The sequence below is a fragment of the Spermophilus citellus genome (assembly GCF_964194105.1).
Source record: "Spermophilus citellus genome assembly, chromosome: X".
NCBI lineage: Eukaryota > Metazoa > Chordata > Mammalia > Rodentia > Sciuridae > Spermophilus > Spermophilus citellus.
In genome coordinates, this window is record NC_138190.1 from 107,036,775 (window position 1) to 107,060,516 (window position 23,742).

Genomic DNA, 23,742 nt, shown 5'->3' on the forward strand with positions numbered 1-23,742 from the left:
TGAAGCACAGCAAAGATGACTTGCCTGTCCCTACCAGTGACAGAGAAAAGAGACACGGTTTCTCACAATTTATCCTGTGTAAAAACAAAGCAAAAAAAGATCAACACAAAAACACATTCCAGAGCCAAATACTATCTTCTTTTAATCATCTCCTGTTTTGGATTAATTATGCGTTGTTACCCGCTCCCCCCTTCATTCATGCTAACAAATGAGATTTAGCCTTTTTGGTCAATCACAGCAAACCAGCAAAACAATGACTGCATTTCAAAAAGCATCATCAATACTTGATTGTTACTGCTTAATATCCTGTGCGCTTATTTAATTCCTGCACTTAAATATAGGCATTTGTGGAAAAGCATCTTTTAGTTGTTGACTTGAAAATGAGGTGATGGGTTGGTGGCACTCAATTTACCATGTCCTGCTTTGTCTTATCATTTAGAAATGGAGGATGTTTGAAAGCATCCTCTTGACCTTTAGTTTTAACTAATTCTAAAAAGTAGAATCAATGTTTCAATGATAACCCGCTTTGTCTAAATTTAGGATTAGATGAAAGCTTAAGGTTTTACAAAGATCAAAATGGTTTCCTGTGAAAATTTAAAACTGAATTCTACCCACCACGTTAAATAGCACCAATAATGAAATGCTTCCTCCCTTATCCTTAAGGCTATAGACGGTAGCGCTTCAGCTCACTCATTAAGCAATGACCATTAACTTTATGGGAATTAATTATAAAATCACCAACCTCTTTTTGGAGAGTCGAACTTCTTGTTGTCAGGTCTGGCAAAGTCCATTCTCACGTAAGTGTCATCCTCATCCTCATCCTCAGAATCTTCTCTCTCCGGGGGTCTCGGCCCCAGGCGATGGCAAGGTGGTGGTGGGGGAGCAGCAGCAGCTGCTACAGCTGCGGAAGCGGCCCCGCCCGCCGCGTTCACACCTCCGGCAAGGTCGGCTGCTGGGTCCGGGACTCCCGGATTCGCGCCTTCAGCAATGTCCTGGGCCCCCCTCAAGGGCTCGGCAGCAGCAGCATTAGCAACAGGTTGGAACCAGCGGGTGGAGGCGGAGTCAAATCCAGCGGCGGCCTCTAAGCCCGCGGCGGCTGCGCCGATGCCCGGGACCGCAGCTAGCGCGGAGGCCGCGGCTAACGCGCGGCCCACGGCTAAGGTTGGCGCCGCTGCTGGAGCAGCAGCCAAGGAGGGGGCAGCAGAAAGGTCTCTTTCGAAGCTGTCAGTCGGGAAGGCCGAGACAACGGCCCTGGCGGCTGCAAAGAAACTTGGCGTAGGGCTTTGTGAGCGTCCTCTCCCTTGCTCCTCCTCCTGCAGCAGCCTAGCTACAGGTGGTGGTTCAGAGGATCGGCTAGGAGAGAGAGAAACGTCCATACAGCACTCAGAAAATGGGTCGACCACGTAGATTCGACCTGTTTCAGCATCATAGCGAATGGCTCTGTCAGCAAAAGGCACGGCTGGTGTCATTGCTGGGTTGAAAATCACTTCAATGTATTCGCCCTCTGGCATATTAGCATTGCTACCTGTAGCATTGGGAGGAAGAGGACGAAGTGGCCACCTAGCACCATCCAGAGATAGGGGGTTGGCACCTGGTATAGCTCTTATGAGATCTGAGAGGCGGCTTGCTGGATTTGGAAATGGCACTCCGAATTCAATATTCACATAATTAGAAAAGGCTGGCCGTCTGGGGTTGGCGATTATGCCCCATGAATCTGGCAGTCCTTGAGCACAGGGGGCTGACATATTGCTATCTCTTTTAATGAAGTCAATGTTGACGTTGTCACTAGAGCTGTCAGCTTCTCTCTGCTCCTGTGTGGGCTTTTGTGGTTTGGGCTTGATTTTATTTCCTTTTATCATGAAAGAGAGCCGGTTAGGTCTCTTAGCCTTATCCTTTGGGGGGCCATCGTCTAAAGGCTTTGAAGGTGACTCCCCATCTCTAGGCTTTGAGAATGACCCCTCGGCTGAAGGCTTTGCAGGTGCATCTTTGGGGCCCCAGTTAGATGAGGCTTCCTTGTCTAGGCCCCTCCCCAGGAACTTTCCAGGTAACATTGGTACATACTCACTGTGGTCACTCTGTCCCAAGGGTGAGCTCTGAAAAGGATTTGGCAGCGAGAAGTAGGAGCTCCAACTTTTGGATGAAGAGCCACCCTGAGGATTTCTGGGGTTTTTTGGAATTGCACCAGCGCCAGGCGCCATAAACATGTAGTCACTGTCACTGTCATTGTCCTTTGAGTCATCCTCTTTGTTAGGGTCAGGTGCTTTGGGAGGACTACGGGCAGGTGGTGGGCTCACTCTAGGAAACATCATCATGTATCCTCTTGAATCTTCAAAAGGTGATTGAGAGTGGCGCTTTTTTGAAGCAGAGACATTTTGAGGAGCCATTGGCATATAATCACTGGAGCTTGCAAGAGGAGCAGCTACCCCTGGCCTCATTGGCACATATGGGTCATCTTCATCTTCATCAAAAGCTCTGGCTCTGTGGGGACCACGAGCTGCACCTTCTAAAGTCTCTGCATCTCTCACCTCTTTGGCTTCTTTGCGTTCTTTTGTGGCTCCTCTGTCAGCACAAAAATAAAGGCGGAATCTTCCCCCAGACTTCCCTTTTCCACTAGTTGTTCCAGCTGGTGGAGGTGGAGGTGGGGGTGGGGGTGGGGGCGGAATTTGCTGTTGCTTGCTTTGAGTTAATTTGCCAAAGTAGGATCTTTTCTTCAGAGATTTTCCACGGTCACCATCACCATCTGAGCTTTTCCCACTTCCTGAGCCTTTGCCGCCTCCAGAGTTCTTGCCACCACCTGTGCCATGGCCATCTCCCGGTCCCTGGCCACCACCTGAGCCAGGCCCGCCTCCAGGTCTCTGGCCACCACCTGAACCATGACCACCTGTAGTGCCCTGACCATCTCCTGAACACTGGTTTCCTCCACCACTCTGGCCTCCTGAGCCCTGGCCGCCACTTGAGCCCTGGCCGCCTCCAGATCCCTGCCTCCCACCTGAGCACTGGTTTCCTCTTGAGCTCTGGCTACTGGAGCCTTGGCCACTTGAGCCCTGGCCACCTCCTGAGCCCCGGCCATTTCCTGAACCCCAGTTGTTCATGGGCATGTAGTCGCCTTCACTTCCTTCCTGACTCTCTTTGACCTCTTTCCCTTTTCTCCCAGAGTTGCCGGAGTTGGAGCCAGAGGCTTCACAAGCTCTGTTATTGGGGTCTTCTTCAGGGTGAGGGGCACGTACCGGGCTGGGCGCTAAGCGGCGTAAAAAGCTGGCTGGCACTGAAACCGCTCTCCTGGACCTGCGGCCTCTGGGCAGGTGCAGCCTTCCTTGCCTGGAGGGATGCAGAGGCTCGCTGGGTGTTACGTAGCGCCTGGTGAAAAGCATCTCATCTTCTCCATCACCGATGGACCTAAGGTGGCAAAACTGCTCAAAGCGGGACCTTCGGAGCCAGCCGCCAGGCTCGAGCGGCAGCAAGCCCAGGTGCCTCCTAGCGGACAGCAGGGTTAACAGGTGGGCGCCAATACTGATGCTGTAACTGCGGCAGCGGGCTCGGTATTCATCTGCACACAAGGCCCTCATTTTCTCCAAAAACAGCTCATGCATGTTTTGTGCCACTACACAATCATCGACCTGCATCCACAACTCCCCTGGGCCGATAACGGTGGACCTGCCGACTTCTAAGAAGAAGTACTGCTCTGAGTGCCCGCAGCGACGGATGCTCAGGAGCTGGACGACCACGCTGGCCACTTCGGTGTTCAGCCTCACAAACACAACCTCCTCGTCGGTAAGACACAGCCGGAACACGCCGCTCAGCTCTTTTCTATGCCCCAGCCCCCTGGGTTTGACTACTACCTGCCACACATCTTTGTAGAAGGGTGGCTCCGCCGCCGCTGCCGCCGCTAGCGCAGCCGGCTCTCGGTCCGGCTGTGCGCCCAGCGTGCCGCAGCGGCGGCGCTTGCTCTCGAGGATGAGGCGGCTGAGCAGCAAGTACCAGCTTTCTTGCTCCGACTCGTTCTCGGCCACCATAGCGAAGTACTCGTCCTGCGTGAAAAGGGCAATGAGGTGTCGGTACCTTGCATCAGCTCGCTGGCTCACCGAGAAGCACTGGTATAGGGTGATAACGCGCCGCGGAGGGATGAGCGCGGGGACCGCTGCACCAGAGGCGGCAGCCGCTGCTGCAGCCGCCGCAGCACGGACACTGTGCCGGAACTTCCTGGCATTTTCGTAGTATTCTAGCCGAGCTGGGGCGTCAGCGGTCTCGAGTTTGAGCACGAAGTAACGCCTATGCCCATGCTTCTGTTTCCGCAGGTAGCCGCGTTTGCAGACTTCGTCCCCGACGGGGAGGTCCTCCTCTTCAGACTCGGAGTCTGACCGGGAGCCAGTGGCCGTGGAGAGCCACATGGCTCCCGGACAAGACGACCCGGTCCCAATGAGTGCGGTCGGGGTTCCCGAAGAAAGAAGCGGGGTGGTGGTCACCGCTGCTAGAGCTGCCGCTGCTGCCGCTGCTGCAGCTCTCAGTCTCCTTGTCGCTTGGTCGCGAGCGAAGGAGCTACTCGCCATGGTGATGCACGATGGTTTTAAGGTGAGCGGAAAGGGGGAGGGGGCACTCGGGGAAGGGAGGGTTGGTGGAAGAGGCCGTCTACCCCCATCGGCCCGCCCCAGCCCCCTCCCGCCTTGGCCCGCGCCCCCGCCCACTTCACTCTGGGCGCGCGGCAGCGGGCAAAACAACACGTGACTGCCGCCTCACGCGGCGGCCGCTGCGGATCCAGCTACCGGGGCAGTGGAGGGGCGCTAGCGGCCACCAGTAGAGATGTGCAAGGGAGGGGGCATTGAGCCCAGGAGGCGGGTCCACCTCCAACTGGGCCAAGACCCCCTGGGTGAATCTTAGGACCTGTGGGCCACCAGAGGACCCATAGGAGGAGGCGGTGTTCTTTGGCCACCTTGGTCCTAAAGGGGAGCCCAAAAAGGCAGGAGGAGGCGGGAGGAGGCCAGGGGGGTGGAGGAGAGAGCGGCTAGCTATCAGGGCTGCGTGTGGGCGCCACAGTTAGGGCTTTATTGGCTGGAGGGGGCAAGAAGTGGTAGGAGGGGGAGGAACGCCAGAGGCGCCAGGGAGCAGAGCTGGCACTGTTGCGGGACGGTTTGTTTGTTTATTTGGGAAGCGGGAGCCAGGTGAAACTGTTGCAAGACTCTGATTGGTTGGGATAGGAGCCAATGGGAGGGTCCGACAGGAAGGCGGCCCTGAATTCATTAGTTTGGGGGAAGGGAGGGGAGCTGAAGGGCTAGGGGGCGTGGCTGGGGTCCCAAAGTGGGCTTCGCTGTCTGGTTGTCTCGCGCTCAGGCGGTAAACAACCCTCTGCAAGTAGCTGTTAGTGGTGGTGATAAATTCGTGCAAATCCCAGAGCCACAGTGACCTGGGGACGGAGTCGGGCGCCCTCTCTCTTTCTTCCTGTCGCTCACATACATTCTCTATTCCTATCACAGTCTGGTCCATTTCCTCCTGCTGCACGCGGCCGGCCCTACTTCTCAGGAGAAAGTGTCCACAACCCCTGAAAACGTGTCAGCCACCAGGGCGCTCAGCCCTGCCGCCCACCGTGCTGCAGGAGCTCCAGAGTCTGCTCCATCCCTGACATGAATAGGACACTCGAATAGCAGCGATGCCTTCAAAATGAACACAATCTTTAAACAGAGCGCATTTCTAGTCCACGAAATACAGGTTCGTTAGAGATGGTGTTGCTGATTATTTGATAATGACTATGAAAGCACAAATTTTGGGGCCTGCGAAGTATACAGCCATGTTGAAAAAAAGTCAGACTGGATTCTTAATACGCAAGTGTTGAGCTGTCTTGATTTTCTTTTTGTGTGTGTGTGTGGGGAGGGATGCTTTGAAAGATGCCTTTAAAAGAATCTCAAAATATTAAGTTTCTCTTTCTTCAAATGAGACCAAAAAACTTTAGAAAAAGAAAGCTCGTCCCTAGAACAAAGGACCCTACCGAATACACATCCTAGAATATATTTCACATCCCTCGCGTCAAGAAAAGAAGGTCTTTACTGCATTTTACTTTACAAGTTGACATCACAAAAATAAGAGCTACTGCCTTCCTTGTTTCTGCAAAAACTGCTAGAGTGTAAGTGCAACCTCCTGAAGTCTCTCTCTCTCTCCCTCCCTCCCTCCCTCCCTCCCTCCCTCCCTCCCTCTCTTCCCTCTCTCCCTCTCTTCCCTCTCTCCCTCTCTCCCCCTCTCCCCATCTCTCTCTCTGTCTTTGAATAAGGTTTCAGACTCTTAAGGGTGAAGATGGGTTGAGATTACATTAAAGTGTCACGGAGTGACCACATTTGCCATGAGTGATTTGTGGAAAGACATGGTATTTCTTTCCAAAACAATGTAATGTCAATTCACCCTTGCTGTAGGATAGTATGGCCAAGGGTCTTATTTATAGTCTAACAGTAAACCAGGCTATGTATATACGTAATGAAAATAGACACCATCTCTTGCTCTCTTAAGAATTCATTCTCTTAGAAACGACATAAACATTTGAATAGATGGCACCTTTTTAATGCTCTGATTTGGAGGGAAAAATTGGTTTTGATTGTCCTCAAAACATTAGAAACAATCATTACCATTTCCTTTGCTGCCAGTGACTTATAAATATAGTATATTCACAGGTGCTAGAAGCAAAGGTGGTTACTGAAAGAGCCCCGTACCCGGAGGTAGAATGGGTGTGGATGAACCATACTACATTTCAGCTGCCTTGTCATATATTTTCAAGATTCACTATACTTATAACCAAAATGATAAGGAATACTCTCATTTGAGTTTTATACAATAGGTGTTAAGATGTTTTCTGTATTTCCAAGCCCAAGGTTTTGCTTTAGATAGAAATGTGAAAACAAGGCAATGCATTGAAAAGTGCTTTGAGTAGTAACATGACATTTTAAAATATATTTAAAACATTAAATGCATGTTAAATAAAATTTGGAAAGTATCAAAGAGATTTAAAAATCCCTATGTTTCTTTATTTCTCCTATGTATATAGAGTTTTTACATAGAACAGTAGGCTTTTGATGTATATAATTTTGCATCCTGTTCTTTTCACTTAACACTACATGATAGCATTATGAATCTACCTAAACATCATTTAAAATGTAGTATAATATCCCACACAGTTGTAGTATTATATCTTGTCAGTTCTAAGGCATATTAATGTACTTAATTATCATTTTGCTTTGGGGGCATTTAGGTTGTTTTCAAAGTTTTTCATTATTACAAATAATACTGCAACAAATATCTTGTACCTGTGGCTTTTAAAGTATGTTTAAATTATTCCATTGGGGGTGGACTGGAATTACTGGGTTAAAATATATGAACATTTAGAACATTATTTTTCAGAAATATTACATGAGTTTCCCCTGTCACCAAACTGATTGCCAGCATTGGACATTTTAATTTTAAAAATATTACTGATCTAATGAGTGACATGTTTTTCCACTGTTCTTTTAGCATACATTTTTGTTTTCTAGTAAAATAAAATGTTTGTATGTATATTTACTGACAATATATTGTCTTATATAAAGTCATTTGCCCTATTTATTGGATTCCTAGTGGATTTTTTTGTACTTATGTGTGTGATTTGTTTTAACAATAAAAATATTAAAACTTTTTCATATTTGTTACAAGCTTCTTCCCACCTACTAATTTTTTAAACTCACATTTAAAAATGATTCTCTTCTATTTTTGAAGATGTGTAAATTTGATTTAGTGTGGTTTGTAGCACAGTTTAAAAGGGAGCTGCAAATACACATGAATATCCTGAGCTCTTCTAATTTTTTAAAGATATCATATATCTAAGTTCATATGCTTAAAGAGAAAGCTAACTTTGTTTTCATATCAACAAACTATAAGAGAGCATCTAAACTAGTTACATATTACTGTTAAAAAAAATACTGTATGGTGCTATTCTGTAGGGGGGAAACCTAGGAGTAATCAATGTGTTTAAAAAGTGTGGAAATAATTTTTGAACAATCATAGTGAAAGATTAACTTGCTGATCACTGTGAAGCCAAATATATTATTGGGCTACAGCAAAGTAGAATTAGAGATATAGTGAGCTATTTCATAAAGGAGTTTTACTTTATGAGTGTCTGAAAATAGGAGAAGATTTGGTAAGTGTTAGTACTGGTGAACAGGAATAACATCTGACTACAAGAACATTATTTTTCCCCATAGGTCAAGCAAATTTTCTTAGTCCTAAAGTTGTTCCAACACTGAAGTTCTTAAAAGAGACCATCGTTACTGAATTCACCAGATGCTGCAGCTTGTCTGATATGTATTTAAACTTTCATCTTCCTGGACAACTTAATGATACAGGATAGTTATTTAGTTTAGGTCAGGTTTCAATAGGCAAAATAAAGCAGAGGGGTGGTACAGAAATCTCAATGGTTCAGGCAAAAAATGGAGACTTTGTCCAGAACTCACCAGATGGTTGCTTTAATATGAGTTCTCTTCTTTGATTATAGGGTCTGTCTCTTAAATTTTGTTTTTATTTTGAGGATACAATACGTCAAAATGCTACAGTTGCCTTACATATTCCATTATAATGCCTGTAAATTTGGATTCTGAACCAAAAGTCTGAAATACAGATTTTTAAAACAACAAATGAAAATTAATAAAACCTACAATATTTTTATCTTAGTTTGCCAATTTAGCTGAGGATAAAAATAAAAACTTACAAGCATTGCAGCTGTTATTTTACATCTGGAAACTAAGGTAAATGGATAAACAGCTATGATACTGTTAAAAGAGATTCCACTTAATGAAGAAATACGCCTTTTATGGGGTTTTATGCCTTTAAAAGGAATTTCCTGTGAACCTTGTTTTAAGAAAGCAATTGTTTGACTAAATTGACGAGTCAGTGATAATAAAGACTCATCTGCTCCTTCCCTTATCCACAGTATCATTAGTATCTAAATTCAACTTATACTAAAATCAAAATGGATAATTGAAATGTGGATTTACTTAGGTGAAAAATTGAACTGTTGTATTAAATATGGATGACATTATTCAAAAGAATAAACCTACGAGGAAAAGTAACCAGTATAAAAGAGCTATTATTCTTGCTCAATGTATAAATTATCCTTTAAATATTAACTCTATAATCTTTGTGAGCTAACGTCCAATTATGCTGATCAAAATATGGTGCCACTCAATATTCAAAAATAATGCTTGTAATAATAGTCGTTTTTTCTGTGTTTGGGCATAAATAAAAATCATGTACAATGAATTATGCTTTCTATGCTATGCAGGAATAAGAGCTGCCCTGTGATTTGTGGCTGTAGCACCATTTGCAGATGATGGGTTTGCTTCTCAGATTTTTCACTTCTGTGCTACTCAAAACCTCTGCTGGAGAAAGCAGTGGTCAAATGCCTGATTGCTGCATGTAGATCAGGTCTGTTTGCTGCTTTTGTTTCCTAGCAGTTTCCAGCTAAAGTAGTTAGAGCAAATATGTGGTTTAATTAGGATCCTGAAGCTTCCCTGTTATCTGAAGAGTCAACTGAAAATCACACATTCTTTCCCTCTTCCAAAAGAAAAGTTTCACTTGAAAATGACTTTTAACAATGGAATCTGGTAAATTTCATGTTAATGTCATGATTTCAACCATATACATTGTAAGTGCTAATATAAACGAACAATAGAAAATGTTTCTACTACTGTTTCTTGTGGGTATCATGTAGCAGCTGTTTCTGAGTGTCAAACGATTATCAATTCTCAATCCCATATCTTCAAAGGTTAGAGTCTTTACTTTGTAAATTATATGTGGCCATGAAGTCATTACAAGATTAAGATTTTCTCTTTTTTGGTGGGGTGGGTATTGTGGATTTAGCCAGGGGCAATTTACCAATGAGCTACATTCCCATCCCTTTTTTTTCACCTTGAGACAAGGTCTTACTAAATTGCTTAGGGTCTCATTAAGTTCCTAAGGCTGACTTTATGCTTGAAATTCTCTTTCCTCAGCTTCTTGAGTCATTGGAATTATAAGTGTGCACCACCACACCCAACTCTAAGGGTTTTTTTTTTCTCTTCATTTTCTTGTTATATTGCCCACACTGACCTGGAACTCCTGGGCTTAGATGATTACTCTCCTTTCAGCCTCCCAAGTAGCTAGGACTACATGCATACAACCCATGGCCTGCTGACACCACTGTAAACCCTCTTTCTTACCCTCTTGCTGCATACAGACCATTCTTCCAAATTTGTCCATTGTTCTATTATAAGACATTCTCATTGCCCACCCTTCCAGTTAGGTTGATTTCTTTGTGGCATTTGGTATATAATTTATCCATTTTTACCTTTACCTTTAGAGGAGTTAGTATTATAAACTTGCATTTTCCTTTGAATATTTAGAAAACCAGATATTAAGATAATATGTGTATATTTATCATTGACTCCTCTTTCTCCAATCCTCACATCTTCCTGCATTATCTATTAGATTGTATGTACCCTTCTTTCATTTTTGTAGTCATCATCCTGGTGTATGTCATAATCAGCTCTCCCTGGATGGCTGAAATACCCTCTTAAACTGGCTTCTTCCTTCTTCAGTCTCTTCACATAGCCAACAAAATATTTTCCTAAGTATTTCACTTTTATCATACCATTACATGCTCAATGACATACTGAATCCTCCTGACTTTTCTTCTGCTATATCAGAACTAAACTTCTAATCCTAGTATATGAAATTCCCTCTTCCCATTGCCACCACAATCAAATCTCTTTCTTACCCTGTTGGTGCATTGCAACCTATTCTTCCAAATTTGCTCCTCATTCTATTACAATACATTCTCATTCTCACTGCCCTCATTTTCCAGGTAGATTAATTTCTTTGTGGTATCTGAATATAATTTATCCATTTATTTCTTTACTTGGGCCATTGCTCATATATAAAATTTCCTCCCTGTCCTCATCATCTACTGATGTAATCATCTTTCTCAAGAGTCAGATCAAGCTGGGTACATGGCACATGCCTGTCATCCCAGTGGCTTGGGAGGCTGAGGCAAGAGGATGGTGAATTCAAAGCCAGCCTCAGCAATTTAGTAAGGCACTAAGCAACTCAGTGAAACATTGTCTCTGAATAAAATACAAAATAGGGCTGAGGATGTGGCTCAGTAGTTAAGCATCCCTGGGTTTAATCCCTGATACCAAAAAAAAAAAAAAAAAAGGAAAAAAAAGAGTTGGACCAAAACTAACTTGAGAGAGCTTCCCTCACCCCCATAATCCTACTACAACTACTTCCTAATCTTCTTAAGCACTGGATGTAAGGAGAGCTAAGGATTTAGTTAGTATCCATGGTAGAGTTATATCATTACTAAATGATAGTCATTGTTACATGAAGCACACTTTGCTACCACTTGGTAACTACCTTCTGCCCTTAAATTGCTGTCCCAAAAGACCTCTTGCCCACCCAATTGTCCTGGGCATTCCAATTCCTCCCTCAGTACCTCCCACCTCTCCATTATCCATAAACTACTTCTGCCAGTGTCCAAGCTCTCCATGACTGATGGCAAAGCTGCATGACTTCAGACTGACTTAGCATCTTTTACTCTTCAAAGGAATTGTGCATAATAAGATATATTGCCTGCTTATATACATATATCAACATATATTCCACTGTCATGATAACCAAAAAGAACCAATCAAAAATAAAACCTTCATCAAGGAAAAGTACTTATCAGTTCTTTTTAAAAATATTTTCTTTAGTTGTAGATGGACACAATATCCTTTTTAAAATTTATTTTTATGTGGTACTAGGGATCGAACTCAGTGCTTCACACATGCTAGGTGAGCACTCTGTCACTGAGCTACAACCCCAACCCAAGTTGTTTTTTTTTTTTTTGTACCAGGGATTGAACTCAGGGGCACTCAACCACTAAGCCACATCCCCAGCCCTTTTGTATTTTATTTATGGACAGGATTTCAGTGAGTTGCTTAGCTGCCCTTAAATTGCCCTTGCTTTTGCTGAGGCTGGCTTTGATCCTCCTGCCTTAGCCTCCCAAACTGGTGGTACTACAGGTGTGTACCCAGCTCCAGTTCTTGACACCATTGTTTCTCTTTTCAATTCCCACACTAGCATATAAGCTCCCTGTATTCTCTATATACACTCACCATGTACTCTCAGAGCCTTGAACAGCACCTGACACAATAAATACTTGCTGAGTGAGTGAATGAAGATGAATTATATATGTTTTGACATTAAAATAGAGATATCTCAGGGGCCAAAAGTGCTCTTGAAGTTTCATCTTCAGAAACTCTGCAGGAATCTTCATCTATATTTTTTGTGCTACTGGGGACTAAACTCAGGGCCTTGAACACACTAGGCAAGTGCTCCACCACTGAGCCATAACTGGCCCTCATCTCTGTTTTTGTTAAATATGCTCTTTCTCAAGCATCAGTGTTTGAAATTTTACCAACCTAATTTACAGTCGTTTTTATTTTCCAATTTTTGTCTGATTGCTTACTTTCTACTTCATTTTCATTGCAAATGTACAGATAGAACTTCCATATATTATGAATAACCTGATTTTCTTTTGAAAAATCTGTATATCCAATCAGCATTTATTTGTAGTGTTTCTGATAGTAAAATGTGTTCCAAGTTTGAAACAATCATCTTACAAACTTCTTTTGAAATGCAAACATTTGACATTTCTGAAATTTCATTGAGTCTTTCCCTTACTATCAGGATTGGTTATGGATATAAGTACTTTACAGTTGCTTCCTGAGGGAGTGTTTTATCTTCCCAAATATTTTGTAAGTTATACCCAGGGCAGACATTCTATTTCTCTAGTTGAGTGTGCCTCTTCATGGTGTATAGTACTGCATTGAATTCAGTGATTACATTTGAAGAAAGGATTTTACCTAAATGCAAAACATTACCTAAGGCAAAATTACACTGGGTAAAATATCATTCAATATACTCTTCAGTATTTAGGGCCACTGTAGTTGAAAGTCATCATTAGAGATCACATTTTGTTTAGGCTTGTTAATCATTCTTTCTTGTCAAAAGTTTTCACATGAGGTTTATTTGAAAAGAGCAACAATACAGGACAATAAATCATAATTATAAAAATATCAGCAGCAGAGGTTTACAATATTTCATTCTTCAATAATTATATGTTCCCTCTTCCCCTTAAATACATCATCAGAGATGATCATGAACTATTATAAAAAGAATGTTATGTGAATCAAGGAGTTAAGAAGTGAAATGTTTGTGATTATTTTGGGGGGGGGACAATTTTAGACTAAAGAATGAAAAGAGAAACAAAGAAGAAAAACTCATTCTTTGACCAGGAACAAGGAAATTTACTCTCATAACAAACTGCTCCCTTTCATCTGTGATGATATATTCAAAATACCTGGGATCATATTTCTTAACCTGAATGATAGGTACATGGGCATTCAGTTTGTACTTATCTAAACTGAACATCTTTATCTCACACACTTTTCTGTAGATATGATACATTTTGCAACCAAAGAAAATGAAAAAATTGATCCAAAGAAGGGTGCATATTAATACTTCACATTGACTCAAAATCAATAACCAAGTATAATATGTCAAAATACATTCTACTGTCATGTATAACTAAAAAGAACAAATTCAAAAAAAATTAAAAGGAACCAAGTATAAGTCATTCATTCATTTGTCTAATTAACATTTAGAAATGAATAGCATTAATATTTGGATATAGTGTTTAAAGAAATAAAGTTTGCATCCAAAATTAACTGTTCCTTGGAAAATAAAATTAGTGCTTTCAGTATTAAAATTAAAAAATGTTTTGCCTACCTGAGAAGATTTCTTGAAAGATTGTTTCCAGATTTCCCTAAAGACTTTTGTCACATGGTTCAGCACTCCCCTGGAATTTACAAGATGTGACAGAGTCAAAGCTGAGAGCACTCTAAAAAGTGAAATGTGTAAGTTGAGAAACCTTATTCACAGTACCTACTTGTACAAGCTGATATTTCTCAAGAAAAAACTTACTTTTCCCCTTGAATCCATTCATTTCTCTTCCATTTTCTCCCTTTGTATATGTGTGTATGCAATATATTGTGGCTTTTCTGAATTTTTTCTCATGAAAAAGATTTGTAAATTTTCTGAGGATAGAGGTGATCTATTGTCCATCTTTCATGCTCCCTGCATGGCTTAACTCTTGTTAGTTACCTGATACTTTTGCTTGATTTACAAATGCATACATGACATATTCTGATAGCTTGTGACTCCTTGTGTCATCCATATTATGCCCAAAAGAATGTGCTAGACAATATAAGAATATACTGTCTTGTATATGCTCCGGAGACAGTCATAATCATTAGTTGTTAAGTTTCAGGGTGTTTATACAATTAAAATGATTAAAATATAAATTTGAAAGCATGATATGATTTGGAAATCTTTTAAAATATTATTCATCTACAAATCAATTTTGAAAATTTTCAGACATTCAGGTTAAGTTGACTATTTGGTGCTGACACACAAATGCATCCCCTGCAAAAATCTTACTCAATTTACTAGTACAATAGGTTTATGCCTAAAATAAATCATGGCCCAATGACTCAATATTTGAAAAAATATTCCTTTAAATTTCCAGTACTTAAGTAGAAACTGATTCATTATGCACAATCTTTCTGTGAATTCAAAGTCTAGTATATTAAAATTCAATCATTATATTGTAACATTTTGTAACATTACAAATGACTTTCAGAAACTACATTGTAATACGTCTCTAACTTCTACATGGCATCATTCAACATTGGTTGAGTTACTATTTTATGAGGATTGTACATGTGTGATTTCCTTTTGTTTTACAATTCCAAGAACTCACTCATAACATACAAACTCCAGAAAGTAAAACTTTCTTATGTCTTCTTTTACCTCATGCCACCTCACAAACTACTTGACCTGCCTTTTGACTTTTCTTATGCTGTGATAGAACCAATATATGATAGTGACCACAATATTGATTTTTAGTACAAAAGTGATGTGAAAGCTAACCATGATGGTATAATTACAGCAACTCTGGATCTGAGGCAGGAGGATTGCAAGTTTGGGCAATTTAGCAAGACCCTATCTCAAAAAAATACAAACACAAGCAAAACCAAAAATGAAACAGTCTGGAGATATAGCTCAGTGGGAGTGACACTGGGTTCAATCCCCACTACACAAAAACAAAAACAAAACAACAATAGATAAAGAGTGATGTGTAAAGAAGACTGTACTGTAACTCAGGAGAGGTGGGTTTTAGTACCATTTCTTCCACATATTAGCTTTGTTGTTGTTGTTGTTGGTTTTTTGTACCTGGATTGAACCCAGGGGTGCTTATCCAATGAGCAACATCCTCAGCCCTTTTTATTTCTCATTTTGAGACAGGGTCTCTCTAAGTCACTGAGGCTGCCTTTGAACTCCCAATCCTCCTGTCTCAGCCTCCTGAGTTACTGGTGAAAGGTGAGTGACTCACCCAAGATGGAGATTCAACTAAGAGATTTTACTGGGGGGTTGCCCGAAGGAGAGGCAGAGAGCAGAGAGAGAAGAGGAGGAGGGCAGAAAGAGAGAGAGAAAGAGGAGAGAAAGAAGAGGAGGAGGGCAGAGAGGAAGAGAAAAAAGAGGGCAGAGAGAGAGAAGAGAAAAAGAGAAAGAAGAGGAAGAGGGGAGAGAAGAGAGCCTGTGTTTACAAGTTTCGGATTAAGAAGGGTTGCAAGGGGGAAGTGGTGAGTGCTGATTGGCAGGGTGACTCAGGAACAGCCAGGAGACACTGTGTCCTCGGGGGATTGGTGGAGGAAACCTTTGAATTTGGTGCCAAGGCTTGGTGCTCTTTGGAGAGGAGGGGGAGGAGTAAGGGATTCCATGATGTTCTCCTAGAAGGGGGAGTCTCCCACACACCCAACATCTGGGATTATAGACATGCGCCACAGCACCCAGGTTAGCCATATGATCTTTCCTTTGTGAGACGAGGAGAGAAAGGACAGACATGTACCTTCCAGTTTCTATATATTCAGATTGTTCCTTATTTTGAACCATCCACAAAGAGAAAAATTTTCTGTGTCCCTCAAAGCAAATGTTTTAACAATTTAAGATCTTCTTAAATTATTAAACCATAAATGTGGTTTCATCATTTTTTCTTTCATTTATTCATTCATTCAAAAATATTTATTACAAGTCAAGGTGAGTTCTAGAGAGGGTGCTGCAACTATAGCAGTGAATATGATGTACAAGGTTTACTCTTGTGGAGTTTATATTGCAATCAGGGTAGCCACATGAATAAACACAAAAAATTATTAGTGTCAAGTGTGTTGAAAAATGGAACTGTAACATAACTGTATTGAGTGATCAGGGAAATTTTTTCTCAAACAAGAGGATTTTGTTCTCAGAAATACCAAAGGAGGGAAAAGATTACCCATACAAAGATCAGAGGAAGAATTCCAGGCAGAGGAATATAAATCACTAATATATAGAAACAGGTGTGAGATTGGAGTGTTGCCAGAATTAAAAGAAGGCCAGGGCTCTAGAGCATAATGGGGTCAGAGATGGAGGGGTTACATCAGGGAAGGGTTTATAAGTCAAGGTGAGAGTCTGGGATTTGTTTGGAATGCAAGAGACAACCATTTAAAATATTTTAGGAGGAGAGTGACATGATCTGATTTATGTTTAAAAAAGGACACTCTCATAGCCACTTGGATTATAGGTGGCCCAAAGTGGAAGCTTGAAGAACAACTAGAAAAATATCTTAGTGCTCCAGATTAAGTAGCTTAGACAAAGATAATAGTGGTGAATTTAGAGATAAGTGGACAAATTTGGGATATATTTGGAATACAAAGTCTACATGACTGGCAGAGGGATTGGATTTAGAGTGTGCGGGTGTCGGGTGAATTAAAGAACCCTCAGTTGTTTGGAGTGAACAGCTTTACTGGAGTCCTTATGAATTTAAACATTTTTACACATACTGGAACCCCCTGAATATTAAACTTTATAGGATTTCATTTATTTTCTCTTTCTTTATTGTAGACATATATTCTTTTGTGTAACTGTTGTCATCAAAGCATGATATTTAAACACAGTGATGCTATTTTATATTATTTTACAGTTACATTTATTTATGAACATAACCCAAACCCTTGTTATTTTCAGCATGACTATATTATTCTCATACATTCCTCCCCTATCATTATTCCTATTATCACCCCAATATTAAAGTGTACATTTTTAAAAAAACACTAAAAATTTAAGTTTTGGTCATCAGGTCTGTTTTTCATCTTTTTCAAATATTTATTAAGCTTAGTAGGCTGAGGTAGGAGGATTGAAAGTTCAAAGCCAGCCTCAGGAACTTAGTGAGGCTCTGAGCAACTTAGTGAGACCCTGTATACACACACACACACACACACACACACACACAGCTGTAGCTGTGGTTCAGTTGTTAAGTGTCCCTGGGTTCAATCCCTGGTACCAAAAACAATTATTAAGCACCTTCATCTACTAGTGAGAAAGCATTATCTTTGTAATGGGTGCTGGGATTAAATCCAGGCCTCATATAAGCTAGACAAGTGCTCTTTTACTAACTTAAATCCCAAGCCCCATCTATTTTTTAAACAATCAAATAATTTTTAAAAATTGTACTTTGTTATATATGACAGCAGAATGCATTACAATTCATACTACACATGTAGAGCACAATTTTTCATGTTTCTTGTTGTACACAAAGTAGAGTCACACCATCCATGTCTTCATACATGTATTTAGGGTAATGATGTCCATCTCATTCCACTGTCTTTCCTACTCTCATGCCCTCTTCCTCCCTTTCCCACCCCTTTGCCTGATCTAGTATTCATGTAATCCTCCAATGCTCCCTTTAAAACCCCATGATGAATCAACATCCTTATACCAGAGAAAATATTCAGCATTCGTTTTGATGGGTTTGGCTAACTTCATTTAAAGCATTATGTTCTCCAACTCCATCCATTTACCTGCAAAAGTCATGATTTTATTATCTTTTAATGCTAAATAATATTCCATTGTGTACATATACCACAATTTCTTTATCCATTCATCTACTGAAGGGCATCTAGTTTGGTTCCACAGTTTAGCTATCGTGAATTTTGCTGCTATAACATTGATGTGGATGTGTCCCTGTAGTATGCTGTTTTTAAGTCCTTTGGGTATAGACCCAGGAGAGGGATAGCTGGGTCAAATGGTGGATCCATTCCCAGTTTTCCAAGGATTCTCCAGACTGCCAAGCCCCAACTTTTTCTTTGAAATTAAAAAAAAAATTAGAAAATCCAGTGCAACTCTAAAGTTAAGATTGGAGGGGAGTAGGTGAATAGAGCACCCTAAAACAACTGAGGAACTTCTGCCATACCTAGTTTCAAATATAGTATTAATTCCCTTTGTGACAAATGTTCTCATATGTAATCTGAATTAACTGATGGTTGTAGCTATCTTCATGTTTAGTTGGGATATAGAACTCACACATATGAAGATGACTCATGGCTTTATGGTAGTCCCTTTTTTCACATTATTGTGGTGCTACCCCAGAAATTTTGAATGTAATCATTCAATCTCAGATAACTACACAAAGCAAACTGATGTGCCTTCTGCTGATCTTTCTCAGCTGAACATAGAATGCTACATTGTTTGAAGTTTTTATATTCAGAATGCCCTTGAAATGTTTCCTCTGTTCTCCTTGCTTATTATTCCCTCTCTGAAGATCACTGTACCTGCTTTCATCCACCCTTTTCATTTAAATTGTCAAGATTCTACCTTGCCATTTAAAGTTAGAAAGGACTCATAGAAGACATTAATGAAAACTTCTAAAGGCATCAGCCTGTCTGTGGGTATCCTAGGATTGATAGCCATGTCAAAGATGGTGTGACAACTCTTAGTGCTTCTGTTTAATCTGGAATTGCACTTATGTGTAACATACTGTCAGGATTATGTTTACGTTATTGTGATCGTTGGGTTTGTGCACATGGTTTAAAAAATTAAGTAGCTCTGCAAAACTTGTTATAAAAACAGCAGGCTTCTTCCCCCATTTCCTCCCCCCAAAAAACAACTATATTCAACTCTTATATATTTACCTTTGATACATAGTACTATTTCATTTTTCTTTCTCTTGCATGTGGATTTCTAAGTGTCACTTATTGAATATACTCTTCTTTCCCCTTTGAGTTATCTTGGCATCTGGGTAAAACACAGTTAACCAAGAGTTTATTACTGAGCTAGGTGGTGGTGTGTCTATAATTCCAGGATTGGGAGGCTTTGATACGTAAATCATTTTTGAACTGAATACTTAAATTGTCGTGTCTTGACTATTTGGTTTTAGGTATCTCACTATGGAAGCATTTTGTTCTTTTCACATAGACAGCCAAACCCACTCCACATAATCCATCCTTCCCATCTCTTATTTTCCCATTGTATGTATACCATATCTACAATATTTTGAGTACATAAATGCAATTAACAGATGAGCTAGCTAGAATACTATGATATTTTACATTTCTTTTACAACCTTTTGCTGTTCTTGGAATTAATCATTGCTCTTGATATTAGTACTAATTCAATCATATATTCTCTGCCTTTTTTCTAAGTATGTTTTCAATTCAGATACAGGAGAATTTAAATTTAAATTTATTTGCTGTCCTATTTTCCATGTTTTTACTCTTTGTTCATATTGATATTCCATTTCTTCTTTCATTTTAAAATTTTTCCTATTTTCTAAATATTTCATTTGACCTAGCATATTTTTTATTGTTCCAATATCTTTTCTAATATTATTGGAGATATTGATTAATTATAATTATTCTCTCTGCATGTGACAGAGAAAATTTATTGCCTTCTACATATCTTGGAAAAGTGTAAATGGTTAGGCAGCAGGTGGCAAGGACAAATTGTTTTGTTTGTTTCATACGGGAATGCTGGTGGACATTTGTTAAAGGTAAAACAGTCACCTAGGATATCTTGGAAGTCAGACCACATGCTGCTGGCTAAACCTGCAGTGTTAGAGGAAATGGCTTTAAAAATTCATAATGATGGCCTATCTTTACTTTGTGCTGCTTTTAGTTACCGAGTTGTTTTACAGGAGAGACAGTGCAGTCCAAAGATAGCCAAAGGGAAGCATGCTAATGCTTGTGGTTTATACTCCAGTTTTACTGATGGGCCCATATCATGCAGAATTTGCAGGGTTATTTATTTATTTACTTTATAGTACTGGAGATTGAACCTAGAGTGTTCTATCACAAAGCTACATATACTGCCTTTTTAAATTTTTTATTTTTATTTTGAGATAAGATCTTGCTAAGTTGCTGGTCTCAAATTTGCAATTCTTCTGCCTCAGCCTTCAGAGAAGCTGAGACTACAGGTGTGTGCCACTGTACCTGGCTTACTTACATGTTTTTTAAAAAATATATTTTAAAAATACTGTTTAGTTGTCAATGGATCTTTATTATTTATTTATTTATATATGGTGCTGAGAGTTGAACCCAGTGCCTCACACGGGCTAGGCAAGTGCTCTACCATTGAGCCACACCCAGCCCTACTTACATGGTTTTAAAAACCAATAACAGTTAACATTCCAAAAAGGAACGGTGGTAATCAATAAGAGAGTATTAGCAGGAGAGAATATTTTGCCCCCAATTATTTTTCAGGAATTTCTGGTTAAGAGTTTTATTCTTAATAATGGAATCTAGCAAAAATCAAAGTAAGAAAATTTCCTTCTCACTCAAATTATTTTTAGATCTCTAGGTAGAGATGAGTAGGTTGAGAAAGAAAAGGTCAGGTAAAACACAGAAACCAATAAATAAAAGACCAAACACATGATAAAGAACTTAGTACAGAAAAGATCTTTGTATGCGTTTACTCCCTCATGGGATTGTCCAGAGGTAACGGGACTTGGACTAGAAGCCTGTAAATTTTTAAGGATATCGGATTGCTAAAGAAGCCACAAAGGAAAGCTGCAAGCGGTTGTAATAAAATGACATAAAAACTCAGTGACTGGACTGGGGTTGTGGCTCAGTGGTAGAGCACTTGCCTATAGCACATGTGAGGCACTGGGTTTGATCCTCAGCAGCACATAAAATTAAGTAAATAAAATAAAGGTATTGTGTCCATTTACAACTAAAAATGTTTTTTTTTTAAACCTCAGTAAAGTACTAGTTACAAATCTAATAAAAATATGTGCAGGATCTGTATGTTGAAAACTACAAAAGACTGATGAAATAAAGACCAAAAGAAGTGGAAAAATATGTGATGTTCATGGGATGGAAAACTCAATAATCATAAAAATATTCATACTCTCTAAACTGATCTATAGAGTCAATGAAAACTTAACTAAATTCCTAAAAGATTCTTTTGTAGATATCAATAAGCCAATTTCTAAAATTCATATAGAAAGCAAAAGATTTAGGTTGGATAAAGTAATTTTGAAAAAGAACAAAATAGGACTCATGCTTTCTGAATTTAAAATTCATTTTTCTTATATGAATCAATGGAATGCGTTATTTATGAAAGACCAGACATAGGGATCAAAGGAACAAAGGAGAAGGTCCAGAAACAAAAATGTAATGGCAATTCAATGGAGAAACAGAAAATCTTTTTGACAAATGATACTAGAAAAATTAGACACCAATATTGGAAAAAAATAATAAACAAACACAAACCCCTTGATATTTGATCCCTATCTTGCATCCTATACAAAAATTAATTCAAAATCAATCATAGATCTAAATGTAAAAATATAAAGGTATAGAAATCCCAGAAGAAAATATCAGTTAACTTTCAGTTAGACAGAATTTCCTTTTACATATGACACTAAATGTAAAGAAAGGCATGGATGAAATTGACTTCATCAACATTTAATCAACTGTTCTGTGAAAGACACTATTAAGAAAATAAAAGAAAGACAAAATAGACTGGGACAAAGCATTTGAGCCCTATTGCCAATGTCTTGGCTGGGCACAGAATCACGAGCCACCACAGCTTTGTCGATTCAAACAGCAATTCTTTATTCCCGAACTCACACCGGCCTCCACACATGCTCTGGGGCAATCCCAGTTCTGCTGCCGCCCAATTCACCTACTCCACGAGGCTTTTTTTCCAATCTCCTTTGAATCTCACGAGAACTCAAAGGGAACAAGCAGCAGGAACACCCTAATCCCGGCAGCAATAATCTTCAACCTCCAACTTCCCTAAAACCCCTATTGTCTTAAACCAGGAACGCCCTAAACCCAAGGACCGGGATACTTCCTCAAACCTGATCAGCTCTAAACCCCGATCCGCCTTGGTCTTTGAGCAAGGTCACCTTACATGCAATGTCAACAGCGAAATCCATTTAACATGGGGTACGCCAGCAAGGAAATTTCGATGCGTCATTTCTACTTGGCAATGGCCCTCAGCACCCTATTTTTTTTTTTTATTGTATGGAGTATTGAACTCAGGGCCTCATGCATGCTAGGCAAATATTCTATCATTAAACCACATCTCCGGGCCCTGGACAAAACTTTTGAAAAACATGTACTTAAGAAAGCACTTGTATCTAGAATATATAATGAATTCTCAAACTCAAAAGAAAGTAACTCAAAAGTGGAAAATGTTTCGGCAGACATTTCACAAAAGAAGATCCACAGATGGCAAATAAGCCCATGAAAAATGCTTAGCTTCTTGGTTACACCCCCAGCCTTGATGTCCAGCTTCCTTTGCTCATCATCATATCTGTGAAATTCATCCATATTGTTGTGGTATTGCTAGTGTGTCCTTTATTATTATTATTATTATTGATAATTTTATTAAGTAATATTGCATCGTATGAACATACTATGATTGTTTGTCAATTATTTGATGATGAGTGCTTTGATTGGTTTTAGGTTTTGGATAAGCATTCTATATATGTCTTTTAATGGTCATATGCACTCATTTCTTTGGGATATATATACACAGAAGAGAAATAGTTAAGTTTTAAATCATACGGTAGATATTTAATCAACTTTGTTAAAACAAATTTTCAAAGTATCTCTACAATTTTACATTACCGGAAGGAACATATGAGAATTCTTCTTACACATCTTTTCTGACATTTAGTACTGTGGATATTTTTAATTACAGCCATTTTGGCGGGTAGTGCTTCATTATGGCATTAATTAGCACCCTCCTGAGACTACTGGTTGATGGCAAACACCTTTTCATATGCTAATAGACATTTATATATTTTCTTTTGTAAAGTATCTCTTTAAGTTTGTTTTCTCATTATTTCATAGTTTTTCTTTATAGATAGTCATTTGTCAGATATATGCATTGCAGATATCTTCTGCAATCCTATAACATACTTTTTATTATATATGTGATTTATTTTTAAACAGACTAACCAGGACAAAATTCACATCTCACAGAATTTACTTATTTCAATAGCTTTTAGAGTTGTGCAATCATCAACACAATAAATTTTGGAAAATTTTCATTACCCTCAAAAGAAACCCCTAACTCACCAGCAGTACCTTTCCATTGTTGCCTAATGCCTATTATGCTTTCTGTCTCTGTGGATTTGCCTATTCCACAAATTTAATGTGAATGCAATCACGCAAAATGTATTTTTTGTGACTGACTTCTTTCACTTTGAATAAACAAGGTTCATTTATGTAATAACATGTAATGTATTATGTTACAGCAAGTAATGTATTTCATTACATTCTATGACTAAATAATATTCCTTTACATGGATGTAGCACATTTTGCATATTC

The 23,742-nt window shown here is 39.9% G+C and overlaps 1 protein-coding gene across 1 annotated transcript; it reads right to left on the reverse strand.

The window, feature by feature from the left end:
* Positions 1-734: 734 nt before the first annotated feature.
* On the reverse strand, positions 735-4,547 carry IRS4 (insulin receptor substrate 4; the record flags this gene model as incomplete). Its single annotated transcript, XM_081277731.1, has 1 exon — positions 735-4,547. One exon carries the CDS (start codon positions 4,545-4,547, stop codon positions 735-737), a length of 3,813 nt encoding a protein of 1,270 aa, XP_081133857.1.
* Positions 4,548-23,742: the final 19,195 nt, after the last annotated feature.